The sequence below is a fragment of the Castanea sativa genome, chromosome 12, assembly GCF_040712315.1.
Source record: "Castanea sativa cultivar Marrone di Chiusa Pesio chromosome 12, ASM4071231v1".
NCBI lineage: Eukaryota > Viridiplantae > Streptophyta > Magnoliopsida > Fagales > Fagaceae > Castanea > Castanea sativa.
In genome coordinates this window covers 6,663,518-6,681,736 of record NC_134024.1, presented here as the reverse complement: position 1 = coordinate 6,681,736, position 18,219 = coordinate 6,663,518, and the positions used below count along the sequence as shown (strand labels likewise).

Sequence of the window (18,219 nt, the reverse complement as noted above, 5' to 3'; positions counted from 1 at the left end):
GACCACAAACCTTGTGGAAATTGATGTCTTGTCATTTGTTAAACAGAACCTTAGTTATGCCGGGTCCTCAGACCTCCTACTTTGGGAAAATTAACATTAGAAGCTATTGTTCTTAAGAATTAAACAGAAACTTGGTTAAGTGTAGTCCTCGGACCACAAACCTTGTGAAAATTGATGTCTTGTCATTTGTTAAACAGAAACTTAGTTATGCCGGGTCCTCAGAACTCCTAATTTGGTAATTTTAACATTTGAAGTTACTATTCTTTAGAATCAAACAGAAACTCGGTTAAGTGTAGTCCTCGGACCACAAACCTTGTGGAAATTGTTGTCTTGTAATTTGTTAAACTCTACCTTAGTTATTCCGGGTCCTCGGACCTCCTACTTTGGGAAAATTAACATTTGAAGTTATTGTTCTTAAGAATCAAACAGAAACTTGGTTAAGTGTAGTCCTCGGACCACAAACCTTGTGGAAATTGATGTCTTGTCATTTGTTAAATAGAACCTTAGTTATGCCGGGTCCTCGGACCTCCTACTTTGGGAAAATTAACATTTGAAGTTATTGTTCTTAAGAATCAAACAGAAACTTGGTTAAGTGTAGTCCTCGGACCACAAACCTTGTGGAAATTGATGTCTTATCATTTGTTAAACAGAACCTTAGTTATGCTGGGTCCTCAGACCTCCTACTTTGGGAAAATTAACATTAGAAATTATTGTTCTTAAGAATCAAACAGAAACTTGGTTAAGTGTAGTCCTCGGACCACAAACCTTGTGGAAATTGATGTCTTGTCATTTGTTAAACAGAACCTTAGTTATGCCGGGTCCTCGGACCTCCTACTTTGGGAAAATTAACATTTGAAGTTATTGTTCTTAAGAATCAAACAGAAACTTGGTTAAGTGTAGTCCTCGGACCACAAACCTTGTGGAAATTGATGTCTTGTCATTTGTTAAACAGAACCTTAGTTATGCCGGGTCCTCAGACCTCCTACTTTGGGAAAATTAACATTAGAAGCTATTGTTCTTAAGAATCAAACAGAAACTTGGTTAAGTGTAGTCCTCGGACCACAAACCTTGTGAAAATTGATGTCTTGTCATTTGTTAAACAGAACCTTAGTTATGCCGGGTCCTCAGACCTCCTACTTTGGGAAAATTAACATTTGAAGTTATTGTTCTTAAGAATCAAACAGAAACTTGGTTAAGTGTAGTCCTCGGACCACAAACCTTGTGGAAATTGATGTCTTGTCATTTGTTAAACAGAACCTTAGTTATGCCGGGTCCTCGGACCTCCTACTTTGGGAAAATTAACATTTGAAATTATTGTTCTTAAGAATCAAACAGAAACTTGGTTAAGTGTAGTCCTCGGACCACAAACCTTGTGGAAATTGATGTCTTGTCATTTGTTAAATAGAACCTTAGTTATGCCGGGTCCTCGGACCTCCTACTTTGGAAAAATTAACATTTGAAGTTATTGTTCTTAAGAATCAAACAGAAACTTGGTTAAGTGTAGTCCTCGGACCACAAACCTTGTGGAAATTGATGTCTTGTCATTTGTTAAACAGAACCTTAGTTATGCTAGGTCCTCAGACCTCCTACTTTGGGAAAATTAACATTAGAAGTTATTGTTCTTAAGAATCAAACAGAAACTTGGTTAAGTGTAGTCCTCGGACCACAAACCTTGTGGAAATTGATGTCTTGTCATTTGTTAAACAGAACCTTAGTTATGCCGGGTCCTCGGACCTCCTACTTTGGAAAAATTAACATTTGAAGTTATTGTTCTTAAGAATCAAACAGAAACTTGGTTAAGTGTAGTCCTCGGACCACAAACCTTGTGAAAATTGATGTCTTGTCATTTGTTAAACAGAACCTTAGTTATGCCGGGTCCTCGGACCTCCTACTTTGGGAAAATTAACATTTGAAGTTATTGTTCTTAAGAATCAAACAGAAACTTGGTTAAGTGTAGTCCTCGGACCACAAACCTTGTGAAAATTGATGTCTTGTCATTTGTTAAACAGAACCTTAGTTATGCCGGGTCCTCAGACCTCCTACTTTGGGAAAATTAACATTAGAAGCTATTGTTCTTAAGAATCAAACAGAAACTTGGTTAAGTGTAGTCCTCGGACCACAAACCTTGTGAAAATTGATGTCTTGTCATTTGTTAAACAGAACCTTAGTTATGCCGGGTCCTCAGACCTCCTACTTTGGGAAAATTAACATTTGAAGTTATTGTTCTTAAGAATCAAACAGAAACTTGGTTAAGTGTAGTCCTCGGACCACAAACCTTGTCGAAATTGATGTCTTGTCATTTGTTAAACAGAACCTTAGTTATGCCGGGTCCTCGGACCTCCTACTTTGGGAAAATTAACATTTGAAGTTATTGTTCTTAAGAATCAAACAGAAACTTGGTTAAGTGTAGTCCTCGGACCACAAACCTTGTGGAAATTGATGTTTTATCATTTGTTAAACAGAACCTTAGTTATGCCGGGTCCTCGGACCTCCTACTTTGGGAAAATTAACATTTGAAGTTATTATTCTTAAAAATCAAACAGAAACTTGGTTAAGTGTAGTCCTCGGACCACAAACCTTGTGGAAATTGATGTTTTATCATTTGTTAAACAGAACCTTAGTTATGCCGGGTCCTCGGACCTCCTACTTTGGGAAAATTAACATTAGAAATTATTGTTCTTAAGAATCAAACAGAAACTTGGTTAAGTGTAGTCCTCGGACCACAAACCTTGTGGAAATTGATGTTTTGTCATTTGTTAAACAGAACCTTAGTTATGCCGGGTCCTCGGACCTCCTACTTTGGGAAAATTAACATTTGAAGTTACTGTTCTTAAGAATCAAACAGAAACTTGGTTAAGTGTAGTCCTCGGACCACAAACCTTGTGGAAATTGATGTCTTGTCATTTGTTAAACAGAACCTTAGTTATGCCGGGTCCTCGGACCTCCTACTTTGGGAAAATTAACATTAGAAGCTATTGTTCTTAAGAATCAAACAGAAACTTGGTTAAGTGTAGTCCTCGGACCACAAACCTTGTGGAAATTGATGTCTTGTCATTTGTTAAACAGAACCTTAGTTATGCCGGGTCCTCAGACCTCCTACTTTGGGAAAATTAACATTTGAAGTTACTGTTCTTAAGAATCAAACAGAAACTTGGTTAAGTGTAGTCCTCGGACCACAAACCTTGTGGAAATTGATGTCTTGTCATTTGTTAAACAGAACCTTAGTTATGCCGGGTCCTCGGACCTCCTACTTTGGGAAAATTAACATTTGAAGTTATTGTTCTTAAGAATCAAACAGAAACTTGGTTAAGTGTAGTCCTCGGACCACAAACCTTGTGGAAATTGATGTCTTGTCATTTGTTAAATAGAACCTTAGTTATGCCGGGTCCTCGGACCTCCTACTTTGGGAAAATTAACATTTGAAGTTATTGTTCTTAAGAATCAAACAGAAACTTGGTTAAGTGTAGTCCTCGGACCACAAACCTTGTGGAAATTGATGTCTTGTCATTTGTTAAACAGAACCTTAGTTATGCTAGGTCCTCAGACCTCCTACTTTGGGAAAATTAACATTAGAAGTTATTGTTCTTAAGAATCAAACAGAAACTTGGTTAAGTGTAGTCCTCGGACCACAAACCTTGTGAAAATTGATGTCTTGTCATTTGTTAAACAAAACCTTAGTTATGCCGGGTCCTCGGACCTCCTACTTTGGGAAACTTAACATTTGAAGTTATTGTTCTTAAGAATCAAACAAAACTCGGTTAAGTGTAGTCCTCGGACCACAAACCTTGTGGAAATTGATGTCTTGTCATTTGTTAAACAAAACCTTAGTTATGTCGGGTCCTCGGACCTCCTACTTTGGAGAAATTAACATTTGAAGTTACTGATCTAAATAATCAAACAGCAACTTGGTTAAGTCTTGTTCTCGGACTGCAAACTTGATTAAAGTTAATTTCTTATTGCGTCTGGAAATTAATGCCTTACTGTTTGTTAGATCGGATCTTAAAGTTCCATATCTTTAAGTGTTAAGTAAATTTATGTAAGGAATGGTTCTTGGATCTTACGTCCTACTAAAAACAAAACCACACATTATAAGGGTTTAACCATTATATGAGGTCTTTCTTTTTTATCAAGGCATTGTTTAAAATGTCTCAACCATATCATCTGCTGTTAAGTTTTTAATACTAAAACATGCGAATGACTGCGTGGAGGTTATGATTGTGTAATACTTGGAGTTAGACTTGTTTGTCCTGTCCCTTTTTGACTATATACTGTTGGCAATCTTTATGACAAATACAAAAAGAATAAAGTAAGATGGATGCAACATAAGTGAGAATTAGATGAAATTGTTCTTCATTAATCATTCGAATATACATTACATATTTAATTCAAATATGGAAAAAGAGAAGTCCTAAGCTAGGTCCTAAGCTTTTGGAGGGGGATCTTGCTGAGAGGTACTGGTGGCCTCGGTCTTTCTCAACTCCAGCTCAAAGGGAGTCAGGACTTGCTTTCCTTTGTTTGCTGTCTTCGTTGGAAGGACGTTGTGTTCCACTTTCTGGCTCAAGTCCTTCTCTGCATCCCCGCCTCCTTCCTTCTCTTTTTTGGAACCTGAAGGTTCTGTAGGATCTGGAATTAGCTGTGGGACCATCGGAGGCAGAGCAGGGAGAGTTGACTCAGGGGTAGAAGTAGCAGTAGGAGTAGCAGCAGGAGCCTCTTCAATCTCCTGTATCTCCAGGGGAAGCCAAACGTTCTCGGATTTCCTCAGATCCGAGGATAGAGGAACTCCAACTACATTTAGGGCTTCCCCCTACACTTTCTGACAGTACTCCCAGCACAAAGCCGTGAAGGCCTCTGTCAGCTGCTCCTCGGTGGTTGCTACCCCTGCCTCATAGCTCGTCTGCTTGGCAGCCTGTAAAGAGCGTTGGAATGAGCTGGCTTCTTCCTTCATCAGCGCAAGTTCCTTTTCCAAATCTGAGCTTTCCTTTTGGGCTTGGGAGAGCTCATCATCTTTTTCGCGAAGGAGCTTGCGCTGCCCTTCTATCTGGGACTTCATGGTCTTCAGATTCACCTCGGCCCTGTTCTTCTCTCTCTTTAGATCAGCCACCCCCGAGGTAAGCTTCTCATTTTCAGCAAGGGCTGTGCCCAAGGACTTCTCAGTCTCTAGCCTGACTTCAAACTCAGTTCTGGCCTTCTTCCGAGTATCTTCTATAAATTTCTCACCTACGAAGACTTCTTGAATGGCCTGCAGTAAAGTGCGAGGAAATCAAATATAGAAAGGCACTTATGAATAATTTGATATTGTTAAAAATTGGAATCTTCCTAAAGGGGTTAAACTTACCAGCGCTAAGTCCCTTTTTAAAGAGAGGAATAGTTATGGCTGGCTCATTTTCTCCAAGGTTTCCATGTCCTTGGGCAGCAGAAGGGGGCGCTCCAACACTTCGGCCAAGTGGTGGGCATGGCCTTGTTGAACCGCCCTTATACTGGATTGGCAGGAGATGGGTGCACCGTCCAGCCTTAAGTCAGGGGACCAGGTGGTCGGTGCTCAGCGCACTTCGGCCTCGTCCCTGATCTCCCCACTTTCAACTGAGCGGGCCCTACCCTTGCCATTGTCTAGCCTCTGCTGTTGAACCGGTGGAAGTTGTTGTCGTGGTTTCTTGGGGTCCTTGCTGATCGTCCCCTCGGCCTCCCCCTTTCTCTTCTTTTTGGGATCCTCGGCTGGAAGTTTCGGCTCGGCTGGAGGAGGGGGAGGTGGCAAAGATGGAAGAGCTTGGGTTGCCCCCGTCTTTTTCTCAACAACCTTCGCAGCTCTATTGGTCAGGAGACCCTTCATCCTGTCCATTTCCTCCTCGGATTCGTCCTCTGGTTGGGCAACGATCAATCCTGCAATTCCAGAGGCCTCAGTGGCTTCTTCTTCCTCGTCAGAGAGTACAACGAACTGGCTCCCTCGAGGTCTTTTGGTGTCTTCAAGTTGGAATTGACCTATCTCTTCGTCTAGTGTATGTGAAGAAGACACCTGCTCTTCTAGAACAACAGTTGCCTGAGAGTGCACGGCGAGGGGAATTGCCGCTATGGGCTGGTTGTACAAAACGGTGTGAGGGGCGTTAGGGAGCTCGTGGTCGTCCAAAAGGTGGGGTCGGGCTACGTTTATTCTCCTTCGTCTTCGGTCACCCGCAATTATGGCGTTTTCTATCTCCTGGAAGTCCGAAGAGATAAGAGTGTACCCCAGAATCAGATGAGCAGCTCTAAGTTGTAAGTCCTCGCTGACAAACACCTTGGAGCAAAGCACTCGGTTTAGATCGGCAACGCTGCAGTGGCTCAAGCGTGGACACACGTGTTGCTTATCTGTAAAGAAAGACGTGAAAGTAAACAACATGGTCAGATTCACATAGCAAGTGATAAAGTTAAACAAATGTAAATACATGTTAGTGTGCATGTTTGTGAGTATTAAGGGAAGTTGTGAGTTGGGGAGGTTAATCCTAAGGTGTCGCACCTGGATTTCCCCACTCAACTGGGCAGTGGAGGACATCGTGCCAGTTCCCAGAGACGATCAGGTAGTCATCCTTCATGCCTTTGTTGGATTTGGGCAGACAGGAGATTAGCCTAACGACGCTGGAGCGGGATTTAATGTAGTAACCTACGTTGGAGAGTTTATGGGATTCGTACAGAAAGACGACATCGTGCCAGGTGAGGTTTAGACCCATTTGCTCGTTTAAAGCATCGACGCTACCCAAAACTCTAAAAACGTTTGGGAGGCACTGGTCGGGACACAACCGGTGGTTGCGAAGGTACTCCCTAGTTACAGATTTCATTGGGAGGGTCATCCCACCCTCTATAAAGGCTATCATCAGGATGATAACCTCTCCCTCTTTTCTAGAACCAGCCACGGCTTCTGTCGGGCAATATTTTAAACCTACATCGCCGGGAATGTTATACTTGGCTCTGAAGCCTTCCATTCCAGCGGCGGTATCAACTAGACACCTAAACCTACCCATCAGAAAAGAACGAACGACTAAACTCTAAAGGGGAGAATATCTACGAGGACAGCCGAGGACTCTATCCGAGGAGAAAAGGTTAAGAATAGAGAGAGCAAGAACTTACAAAGTTGAAGGTGTGCAAATTTCCACGGTTTTCTGCAGGCAAAGTATGATTGCTGATGTTTTAATGGGATTAGCCCCTGGGGAATTAAATGAAGGCGCAGGTTCCCGAAGCGTCACAATGTGCGGAAAAGCGACCTCGAAATTACATTGGTCCCGCCCAAATTTTCGTGGAGTAACGAGGACCGTTGGATACCCATCTCGCCGTTGAACGTGAGGGACAAAGTGTAGCTTACAGCAATAAATGCGCGCATTTTTGAAAATAAAACCGCCAAGTGGCATCTTCTGGGATGCGAAACTATTTCCACACGCGCAGTCACTCACAAAGTGTGTGGAGTAGGTTCTCGTCAGATCAAAACCCTATTTTTCTCCTCGAAGGTTGAAAATTAGAGTTTTGAGGGGCTATTGTGGGGAGTAAAAAGACCCTGATGGGGATGTGGGCCTTTGGGCCATGCTAAGGAAGGCCGACCTGCTCTTGGGCTTAGAACTTGTTAGTGCTACGGGTCGGCCCATGCGCCGAGGATCCGAGGATCCAGCCGAGGGTGAATTTCCCTTCGGACGGACACTGGAGAACCCGGGACTTCATGGTAAAGGTTGGGGAATGACATGGTCAAGACCAATGGTTAAAGGGGGGGAACTCTTGAATGTCCTAGAAGCACTGATGTTTGAGAAATACCAAAGGTGAAGGCTGCCACCTCCACATTAAAGACCTTGCACCTACCACCCTGTCCGCATTAATGGGGAAGTGACACCTGAACAGTGGAAAGGAAATTTCTGGTTACTATTCAAAGGCACTGAGAAAAGAAATATCTAGGCTAAGGGGGAGTTGGGGCAACACGTGTACAAAGTATCAAAAAGAGGAGTATTTAAGGAGCAACCTAGAATAGGAATATGGGGTCCCTTCTTTGTAATCTAAAAGAAAAAGAAAAAAGATAAAGAGATAATATAAGAACAGCTCTCGGCTTACGTCCGAGCAGGTTGATTTACAATATTCCTTGTTGTTTTCAAGTGTTTGCAATCTTTGGCTTGTCATTTAATCCTCAGACACTTCTAACCTGGGTTTCAAGCCCACACTCTACAAATTCATATTGTTTAAGGCTCATTGGGCCTGAGCCCGTAACTGTTCTTGGGGCCAGGTGCAATTGTGCACATACACTCACTTGTCTCAAAGGGAATCCACATGCCTAAAAGAAGGGGGTTAAGTGGGAATCCATATATCCCTAACATCTTATTCCCTTTTGTGATTTGCAACCAAATATAGGAATCTTTCAACATTCTTGAGAATTTTAAAACATTATCTCATACCAAACTCTACTAGAAAAATCCTAAAATATTAGACTATAGTAGAATTTCTATCTTTTTTTTAAAAAAAAGTAAATGAACTTGTGGGGTTGCATAACACTCATGTTCTAGTTCAGTAAGTCGAGTCAAGAATTCATGTCAATGGAAAAGTCTTGTACGAGACGGTCTCTTGAGAACAATGTTTCGCTAACATGTGAGTCTTACACCCACGGAAGAAGTAAAAAAAAAAAAACAAATAAAAATGCTTGGCTTACCACCCCCAATTCATTGTGTGAGCTTCACGTTATCCTCTCAGCTCTAGTTAATTGGAAACCCAAAACAGAAATGAGTGACGACTCTAGCCTCCACCTAACTCTAGCGGTATCTTTATTTCTCCCTCTCTCTCTCTTTATGGAATGTTTAGGATGTGTTTGGTAGGGTGGATTTTAGGGAGGATGGAAAAAAATAAAATAAAAAATAAGGAGGGAAAACTTTTGGAGGGTGTTTAATTGAGAGGAGGAAAAAAAAAAAAAAAAAAGGTGGAGCTCAGGCGTTTTCTTTCTAAGCCCACCATAAAATTTTCTCCCTAAAATGAAGAGAAAACTATTGGAGAAGTTTGATTTATTAATTTGACCGAAATACCCATGTCTTTTGTCCAAGTAGAACGTTGGCCTTATTTTTCCTTACTTTTTTTTTTTGCCTCCTGGACGATGATTTTTTTGTTCCTTTTGATTTCCTCCTTCCTCCTGGATGATGTTGTATTGCTTTTGTTTTTTTTTTGTTTTTTTTCCTTTTGTTTAACTAGAGGTGATTTTTTTTTTCTAGATATGATTTTTATTTTTTAATAAATTTGGATAATTGTTTTTTTGGTCACGTTTTTGTTTTAATTGAACATTATTTTTTAATAAGGATATATGAGTAACTTTATACAAATTCATTTTTCCATCCTTCCACTTTTCTACTCCCAACCAAACAAAAATAAAGGAAATTAAAATGTTTTTTATCCTCCCACTTTTCCATTACTTCAATCAAATAGATCCTTAGAGTCTTTAGATCTGACGATATTATCTAAGTTACTGACTTCTAAAATTAAGTTTTAAGTTTTTTAGTTTCTAGATTTTTTACTATTATGGATTGTGTTAACATGTACAGTAAGACGTCTGGTAACTTCAACCTTTTGTACTTTTTTTTTTCTAGCTTTATTGCATCTTTATGTCTTATTTTTGCAGCTTTTAAGTTGTGGGACCAGCTTTATAGAGAGAGAAAAATATTAAATTAAGTTATGGGGTTAGTTTTATGTCTTTTTTTTTTTTTTCCCTTTTTGTTCAATTTTTTTTATCAAATGGAACTCACATTAGTGTAACATTAACAAGCACCGCACGGTACTTATTAACATTTGCTATTATTAAAAGCGGTAAGTGGGTTACAAGTAGTTGTTTAACACTTTAACACATTTGGCTTCTTCTTCTTTTCTTTTTTTTTCCCTTCCTATTAAGCACTGAAGTAAGTTCATTGCCTTCACAAAAAAAAAGTTATTATATTTTATTTATATTCCAAATTTGATCATAATGATTGGCTTATATTATTATATTTGAATACTAGTTTGTGTAATTGTTATAGAGAGCTATTTAGTTCTACAATTTTCTTTTAAGACTATATATAACTTGATTATAAAATTTTATTTAGATTTTATAATTGGAGTAGACAACTAGACATATTCATATATGAAGAAAAAAAAAAGTGTTCAAGATTGGAGGTTATCACTTATTCATATATTTCAAATGCTGAAACTTCATACATTGAAACCCCTATAAAGACTTAAAATTGTGAACCTAAAGAAATAGATAATGTTTTCTTAGAATGTGATCTTGGATTACAACAACTAATATCTCAATTAATTAACTTGTTTAACATGTTAAAGTTGAGGCATATTAAAATAGAAGATAGGATTACAAACAATCCGAGTCTAAAAATCAACTATTAATGATTTTAGTAGCATAAAAGAAGATAAGATAACTTTGTTGAGTTAAAATTAATTGATAAAATAAAATGTTGATTATACTTTTTAGTCATGATTTTTTTTAACCTAAGAACTTTATTATATATATAGCTTGGCTCCTCCCAATGGCGTAGCTATTAAAGGATCGAGGGGCTTGGGCCCCCTAAAATTTTTGAAAAAATTAATTTTTTTTTGGAAATATCTTAAATAATTTGAAAAATTTTAAATAACCTTATAATAAATATTGTCTACCCTTAAAAAAAAAATTGTGACCACCCTAATTTTTTTTATGCCCAATAAAATTAAACTTTGGTCCATAATTTGGTCAACTTGACAATATATTAGGGTCTTTCAAGCACAAAAAAAAAAAATTGCACATTACTATTTTACATTTCATAAATTAAAAAAAAAAAGTTTATATATATATATATATGGCCCCCTCAAAGATAAATTTCTGGCTTTGCCACTAGCTCCTCCTAAGAAAAATTCTTGACCTTGCCACTGAGACCATTACTGTTGTGTTTTCTCCTAAGTAGTAAAAAGTTATAAGTAAGCAAACTTTAATATTGTTCATAATATAAAGATGAGTGAAAATAATGATAATGCTTAAGATTTGTATTTTTGTTGGGGGTTGCTTTTACTATGAAAAATCAATATAAAGATCAACAAAGGAGGAAAGTTTAGTCTACCATAGTGTATTGTCGTGGTGGAAGGCATATCTAGTATTGTCGGACGTAATGAAGAAGTTTGTAGCTTTGTGTCAGTCATTTAGCAATGTCTTGTGGAACATTGCACAGCGTATATGCTCACTAGTATTTATTATCATAAGTTCACATAGATGAAATATGTGGTAAAACATTTAAGTTAGCTAGATCATAAGTTTGGTTAGCAAAAGCTTCTGATAAAGGTCCAAGAAAGTGAAATATTACAAATAATAAGGGAATATGTGGATAAGGCTAGATAGATTGATGTTTTTAGAGTGCCCCTTATAATTGTGGGATTTTTGTAGAATATATATCGTACATGTCATTGGTTGTTAGATAAACCATGGCTTCCAGGAAAGCGAAAGGATTGAAGGAGCTTGTCCAGCCTATTTATATTAACCGACTCCGATTCCCCTTCTTTCAATAGAGCTACTTCTAGTAGAATACTTTCATAAAGACCTTTTTCAATGAAAGAAATTTTTCGCTAATAAAGTCACTGACATCAATTGGATCAGACTTGCTCTTGACCAAGTATTCTAGGAACGCATAAAGTAAGGTCTAACTAATATAGTCAGAGGGGGCGAGAATTGACTTGCCGCATTCAGCGGCAAGTTGTTATTTCCTAGTTGTTGTTTCCGATCCCCGACGCGGAGTATTAGACTTGATCTGCTGCGATAGAGGCCTAGTAGTGTAAGAAACAAATATATAAATCATTCGGCCCATTGCTTATCCTTCCTTCGTACCTAGAAGGGTTAAGGAGGACTATAATTTGGGTGATAGTATATAGTGAGTCCAGCATAAATGCATGGCTCATAAGGGGTTGTGGTAGACTTAGCTTAGTTGAGAAATTATAAGGTGAAAGTAGCACTTGGCTATAGCTACAAAGGAAAGATGCATTATTAAAATGTCAAAAAGAGTAGGTGGGGCATTTAATATAGTGGATGACATCTTCAATTGATAGGGACAATTGAGAAGAAATTAGCGGAATCATTATGCACATGATATAATGGAATCAAACTCTTGATTCATGCGTTCCAAGCTAACACATTGACAAAAGCTACTCACCAAAAACCATTCATCTATTTGTCAAACCACTTCTCCCCTTGCTGCAAATTTATAATTTTCCATGGGTTTGGGCCATGGGTTAGAAAGATTGTTAGCTTAATGGGCATGATGTCTTTGTTTGTAGATAGCCATGTAATTTGTAATATGGACTATGTTGACTCCTACGAGTGACAATGTGTATTGGGCTTTAAGCTTTAGTGTATAATATGCTAAAAGAAAAGAAAGATGTCACAACACATGGTTGTTGCCATCTACATCCGTAAGGAAAACAACACCCGTTGGGGAAAAATTAAAGAAAACTACCTTAAAGCTTACGCCTTTTAAATTTACACAAATCTAAATGAGAATTGAAGGAGAAAGTTAAAAAGAGAACCATAAGTGTGACGGTAAAACAATCTTTTTATTCAGTTCTTTCTCTTTGTGATGTTAGCATTTGCAACATAATCAAAATCAAATAAAGCCAATGAGACATTTACCATAGTTTGTTTTATGATTCAATTTTGTTAAATTTAATGGAATTCGATGATGTGACAAGAGTCAAGAAAATCTATCGGAAAAACCACACCATTGTGAAATAATTAAAGAAAACTATAGTTCAATATTACAATTTACACCTTGCAAACATACACCATCCCAAATGAGGATTGAAGGCAAAAGTTAAAGAGAGAATAAAAGTGTGTGAGAAATTTTTTTTTTTTTCTTCAATCATTTATCAGAGATGTTGGCACTTAAAACATCTTTAAATTTATCTATAGTTAATTGAAATGCTAGCAAAAAATAAACCACAAACGGTTGTATATATATAAATAAGGCAAAATAGTATTTTGGTCCATATACTTTACAAAAAGTTTTTTTTTTCATCTCTAAACTTAAAAAAGTTATTTTTCATTCTCATACTTTGTAAATAGTTTTTTTTTAATAGTTTAGAGACAAAATAGAGATGACAAATGAACTTGTTAAAATAGTTTAGGGATGAAAAGTAAACTTTTGGTAAAATTTAAGGATGGAAAGTAGTAAAACATTTTCTTAGGTATAAAAAAAAAGAACTTTCAATTATTTAGGGACCAAAAATGAACTTTATAAAGTTTAGGAATAAAAATAAACTTTTAATAAAGTGTAAGAACAAAAATAGCATTTTACTCAAAAAAAAAAAAAGAAAAAAAAACGGTTTGACACAGTAGGCCCAATTATCGGCCACATTCTTGTACCCAAGCCCACAACACATGCCCCCAAAAACAAACAAACGGCATATTAAAATCCAACCAGAACGTAATAAACCTCACAACCAAACACCACCCATTACACCACCGAAACCCTAATTTCCACGTATATAAACCTCACAACCAAAACCAAACCCCCCAAACCCCACACAGCAAAACAGCAGAGCTTGAGAGCGAGCGCGAGAGAGAGAGAAAAAAATGCAGATCTTCGTGAAAACCCTAACCGGGAAGACCATCACTCTCGAGGTCGAGTCCAGCGACACCATCGACAATGTCAAGGCCAAGATCCAAGACAAGGAAGGTAAAAGCTTTCGCTTTCATTTTTTCCATTTCCCGATTTGAATCGGACGGTTCTGGTGCTATTTTTTATCATCGTTTGAGATTTGAACGGCTGTGATTTGAAATTTGTTGTCTCTAGGTATCCCACCGGACCAGCAGAGGTTGATCTTCGCCGGGAAGCAGCTCGAGGATGGCCGTACTCTCGCCGATTACAACATCCAGAAAGGTCAGTTAGTTCTCCCTGTTTGGTTTCCGAGAAAATAGTAAAGAAAATTGTGTAGACTAATTTCTTTGTGTATATTTCATTTCTGTGGTGTGTGATTTCTATGTAGATTCAAGTTATAGATTGTGAAATATGGTATATTTCATTGCTGTTTAGCTCGTAATTTAACATGACCTAATGAACATGAGCACAAACACAAATCGATGATTTTGTTTGGATGCTGGGAAAATAAGTAAAACGTGTGTATAATTTGATAGATTGATCATTGCCAGCCCAGTTGTAAAGAAACATGTGGTTTCACATTAAAACAATTTAAGCCAAATTGGAGTTGTGTTCTCCTTGTTCTGCGAGAGCTTAGTCTTTGTTTAGTTAAATGGCTGGAAGGTCTACATGAGCTCAAATTAATATAAGGTATAGGCTGATAGTTTGCCAATGAACTATAGCTCATCATGTATTGTCGTTCTCCCATGGGTTTAAGACCCATTGGGGGTGTGTGTCTATAATTTGATAGATTGATCATTTCCCTCTGGGTTTTAAGGAAACATGAGGTTTCACATTATTTTTCAAAAGAATTGTTAAAATTTATTTCTTTTTTAGCTTCTAAGAAATTTTTATACTGAATTAAATCCCTGTCATCTGAATTCTATTTGCACGTTTGGTTTTGTGGTTGATTTTAAAATCTTGTGTTTTGGACTTATTTATTGTTTGATTTGAATGTAAAACTCTCTTGTGCAGAGTCAACTCTTCATCTTGTTCTGAGGCTTCGTGGTGGTATTATCGAGCCATCTTTGATGCAATTGGCTAGGAAATACAACCAAGATAAGATGATCTGCCGCAAGTAAGATAGTTATATGTAGTTATTTTAATGCAAGTTTGATTGAGCTTTGCTTATGCTTCTCGAAATTGCTATATTTTATTTTTGGTATTCATTTCTCGCATTTAAACTTATCATGGTTGTTAATGGACTTTATGATCAAATAATTTTGATGTTCTCTTGACTTAGACAATGCTATCTCTCATCTTGAAAAATGAAGTAATGTGTTTCAGATATAGGACTTTTTGAATTATTATTTTTATTTGAATTGATTGATTAATAAATCCATCTTCATTATCAAATTTATATAATTATTTTGAGAGTCCAACTGCCTCATAACAAGGAGGTTTTTTTGGAATTGATGGTAGCTTTTCTTTGGCTCTGAATCAAAATGTTTGTTGAAAATTTGTCAATCAATATTGCTCATTTATGTCATCTACTATAGACATTAGGGGGTATTCTTACTCCCTGTGCTTGAATTAGATATGGGTTAAATCATCCGCTTTTGCTTTTAATGATTTATTTTTTCCCAAAGATGTCTTGAACACTTTTGTTAAGTCCCTTGTCAAGAACAAGGGAAGTTTCTTATACTAAGTTGTTTGATGTCATGCACATATATTTAACAATGGACATTGCTTTTTTTATATTTTAGATTTGTTTGGTGGTTACTAAAACATGTATCTCTGAAATTTTTTTCCTGATTTTCCTTCTCCTAATTATTCAATAGAAGAATCATAGGCTTAATTCCCAATGATTTTGTGTGATGTACAGATGTTATGCTCGCTTGCACCCACGTGCTGTCAACTGCAGGAAGAAGAAGTGTGGACACAGCAACCAGGTATATCAATTTTTGTTGTTATATACTTATAGGTTGATTATTTTCAGTAGCTATTTCTCTAGAAATATTTCTGCTTGCTTCCCCCATATTTTCTTGTGGTTAAATGAAGAAAAAAAATGTTTGCTTGTTACTTGTGTTGCAGCTGAGGCCAAAGAAGAAGATCAAGTAGAGTGCTGATCTTGAGGAGGAAGTGCTATCCATTGTTGTGGGTCATTTAATGTTTCTGAACCATGGTAGCATTAAAGAGTTTGCTAGTAGACCAGAAATCAGACAGTAGCTTTGAACTCAATACCTTCGTAGATGTTGAAACGTTACTTTGTTTTAATATGTTTTGCACCTTGTTTGGCTATTGGATATGCATTTTTATTGAGCTCTTCATTTTTGATATGTTGAAATCAAAGCTGGTACTTTGGTTGGTTATTTGTGCGCTCCTATTTTGTGTGTTCTTATGATTGGAAATTTGTATGGGCTCGGGATCCTTGATTTTGGGGCAAAATATGTATTGCCCTTGACCTGAAATTCTGTTTAAAAAAATTCACTTTCCAAGTAATTTTGAAGTTCTAATTTCAAGCGTGCTCTCAAGAATCACGCTTGTAAATGTCCAGTCCCTCGTTATTATCTCTCTGGAGCTCTCATATTCTCTTGACCCTAGTCATTATTCTACTCCTTTTTCATCATGTCTTGCCCAGAGGTTAGTTTTATCTTGTGTTTTTCTATACTCTATGAAATATGAAATTTAAATGTTAACAAATCTGACGAAATGGAGATCTTGAATTGATTCAACTTAGGATTTGCCATGATGTGGGATTGGTTCTCTTTCTTCTCCATTTCTACACCCAGGGTCCATAGCTAGAATTACTTGCCACAATTCTAGCTAGAATAGAAGAAGCTTCTTCTGCTACATTCCTGGGTACAGCAAAATCACAAGTTCTCTCATGTCCTTTTAAGGGCCGTTTGGATTGAGGGAGAGAGGGGAAAGTGAAGTGGAGTAGATTAGATTTGGCACGTAACTTTTGAGACTCCTCCTTCCTTGAATCATAGCTTCCCTTGCAGTGAGCAATCATTGGAGCTAAACATTGCCAGCAAAAATATTTTCTTGGGTCTGTCTAGACTTCGCCACAATTCCAATTCCACCCCTTGTACCCTCTCCATGTGCCTGCAAAAATTGTCAGTCATTGCCAGTCTTCCATTCAGGGGCGGGGCGGACCCACTAAGAAGGGTGGGGGCCGTGGCCCCCCAAACTTTTTCAATTTATCAAATTACCCCCAAGTTTTTCTAAATTTTTCAATAAATATATGGTAGGCCTCCCAAACTTTTCAAATATTGTATTTTTACCCCTTAAATTTGTCTGAACTTCTCAAAAAAAAAATATGATAACTCCCCCTCACCCCCAAATCCCTCATATTTCTTTTGTGACACTATTAAATAATTTAAATTGGTTCAAATTTATATTTGTTATTATTTTGGCCTCATTTCGTAAAATTCTAGTATCGTCCTGCTTCAAAACTCTAGTTACATCCTGCTTCACTTGCTTTGCCTTTCCTATTTCTGGTGTTGGTAGTCTTGTGACATCTATTATGGTTCTCATGACTTGGTTCTTTGTCAATGATTCTTTGTACCTGCCAACAGAAAATTTTTTGACATTAACAAAATTTCTAAATCGGTGTATCTTTTTGCCTTCATGAAGAATCTGATTTCTATGACACCGTAGGGTCCACATGGGTAATGAAAGTATGAAACTGTCCCTACATGATCTTGGCATCTTTCTCTGTTGAAGTTTCCCATTCAAATTGTTCTAGCCAACTTATTATCCAAGAGTTCACACTGATAGATTTCAGCACATTCGTTCTTAAATCTATGCTTGAGCTCCTCCAAATTGCTCTTGCAAATGAGTAATGAAGAATCAAATGATCAAAAGAGTCATCTTACTGATTGCAGATAACAACAGTATATTTACATCTAACACTCATTAGTTCAATTTTAACGTACAAAACCCTATACCATATCTTCCACACAAAAACAATGATTTTTAATAAGGTAAAAATCAGTCTCATTTTGTAAATGAACAATGAAAGCAACAGATCCTAATTGCAAATAACACAAGTTGATTGAACTTGATGTACCTTCTCCTCCTCCCTCGTTCACTAGCCAAAAGGTAGGTGAGGATGCTTAGAATGGTGCTTTGGCAACTTGGTTCAATGGGTTACAAAATAGGGTAAAAAAGGAAAGGCATAAAGCTATGCGCTGATGTGACCGCAGAGATTTATGTCCCTCACAGCCTCACTGGCTCACTCAGAAGTCAGATCAAATTTACACACTTCTCTCTCTCTCTCTCTCTACCTTTTTGATAATTTGAGTAGTCCATGTCTCCAAAGAGCAACAGTCACAGAAAATTGGAAACTACGATGATCGTACTTTCAATAGAAAAGACGTCCCCCATTGTGGCATAATCAAAACAGGAAGGATTTTTTTTTTTTAGGAAAGAAAAACAATGAAAAATGTTGTGAATGTTGTATTAGTATTACATGACATATTACTTTCAAATCTTATTTATGACATATTACATAACATAAAGTAGTAATGTCCATTACTTTTTCAACAATAAGCTTAGAGGCACACAAAAATTTACAACAAATTTTACATGTGTTTGAAGTAACAATTTATTAACAGTAGATAATAAAATAATGTTAGTGTTGTAGGCCTAT

The 18,219-nt window shown here is 37.3% G+C and overlaps 1 protein-coding gene across 1 annotated transcript; it reads left to right on the top strand.

The window, feature by feature from the left end:
• Window positions 1-13,423: 13,423 nt before the first annotated feature.
• Window positions 13,424-15,934, top strand: LOC142619898 (ubiquitin-ribosomal protein eL40z fusion protein). Its single transcript, XM_075793257.1, has 5 exons — window positions 13,424-13,661; window positions 13,779-13,865; window positions 14,598-14,700; window positions 15,448-15,514; window positions 15,657-15,934. Exons 1-5 carry the CDS (start codon window positions 13,559-13,561, stop codon window positions 15,681-15,683), a joined length of 387 nt encoding a protein of 128 aa, XP_075649372.1. The 5' UTR covers window positions 13,424-13,558; the 3' UTR covers window positions 15,684-15,934.
• Window positions 15,935-18,219: the final 2,285 nt, after the last annotated feature.

What these genes read in the sequence shown, in the direction of transcription:
- LOC142619898 (XM_075793257.1), top strand. Translation starts at nt 13,559, where the DNA reads ATGCAGATCTTCGTGAAAACCCTAACCGGGAAGACCATCACTCTCGAG. An exon ending in CGATTACAACATCCAGAAAG is followed by an intron (nt 13,866 to 14,597) that starts GTCAGTTAGTTC and finishes TCTCTTGTGCAG; the next exon opens with AGTCAACTCTTCATCTTGTT. An exon ending in GATAAGATGATCTGCCGCAA is followed by an intron (nt 14,701 to 15,447) that starts GTAAGATAGTTA and finishes TGTGATGTACAG; the next exon opens with ATGTTATGCTCGCTTGCACC.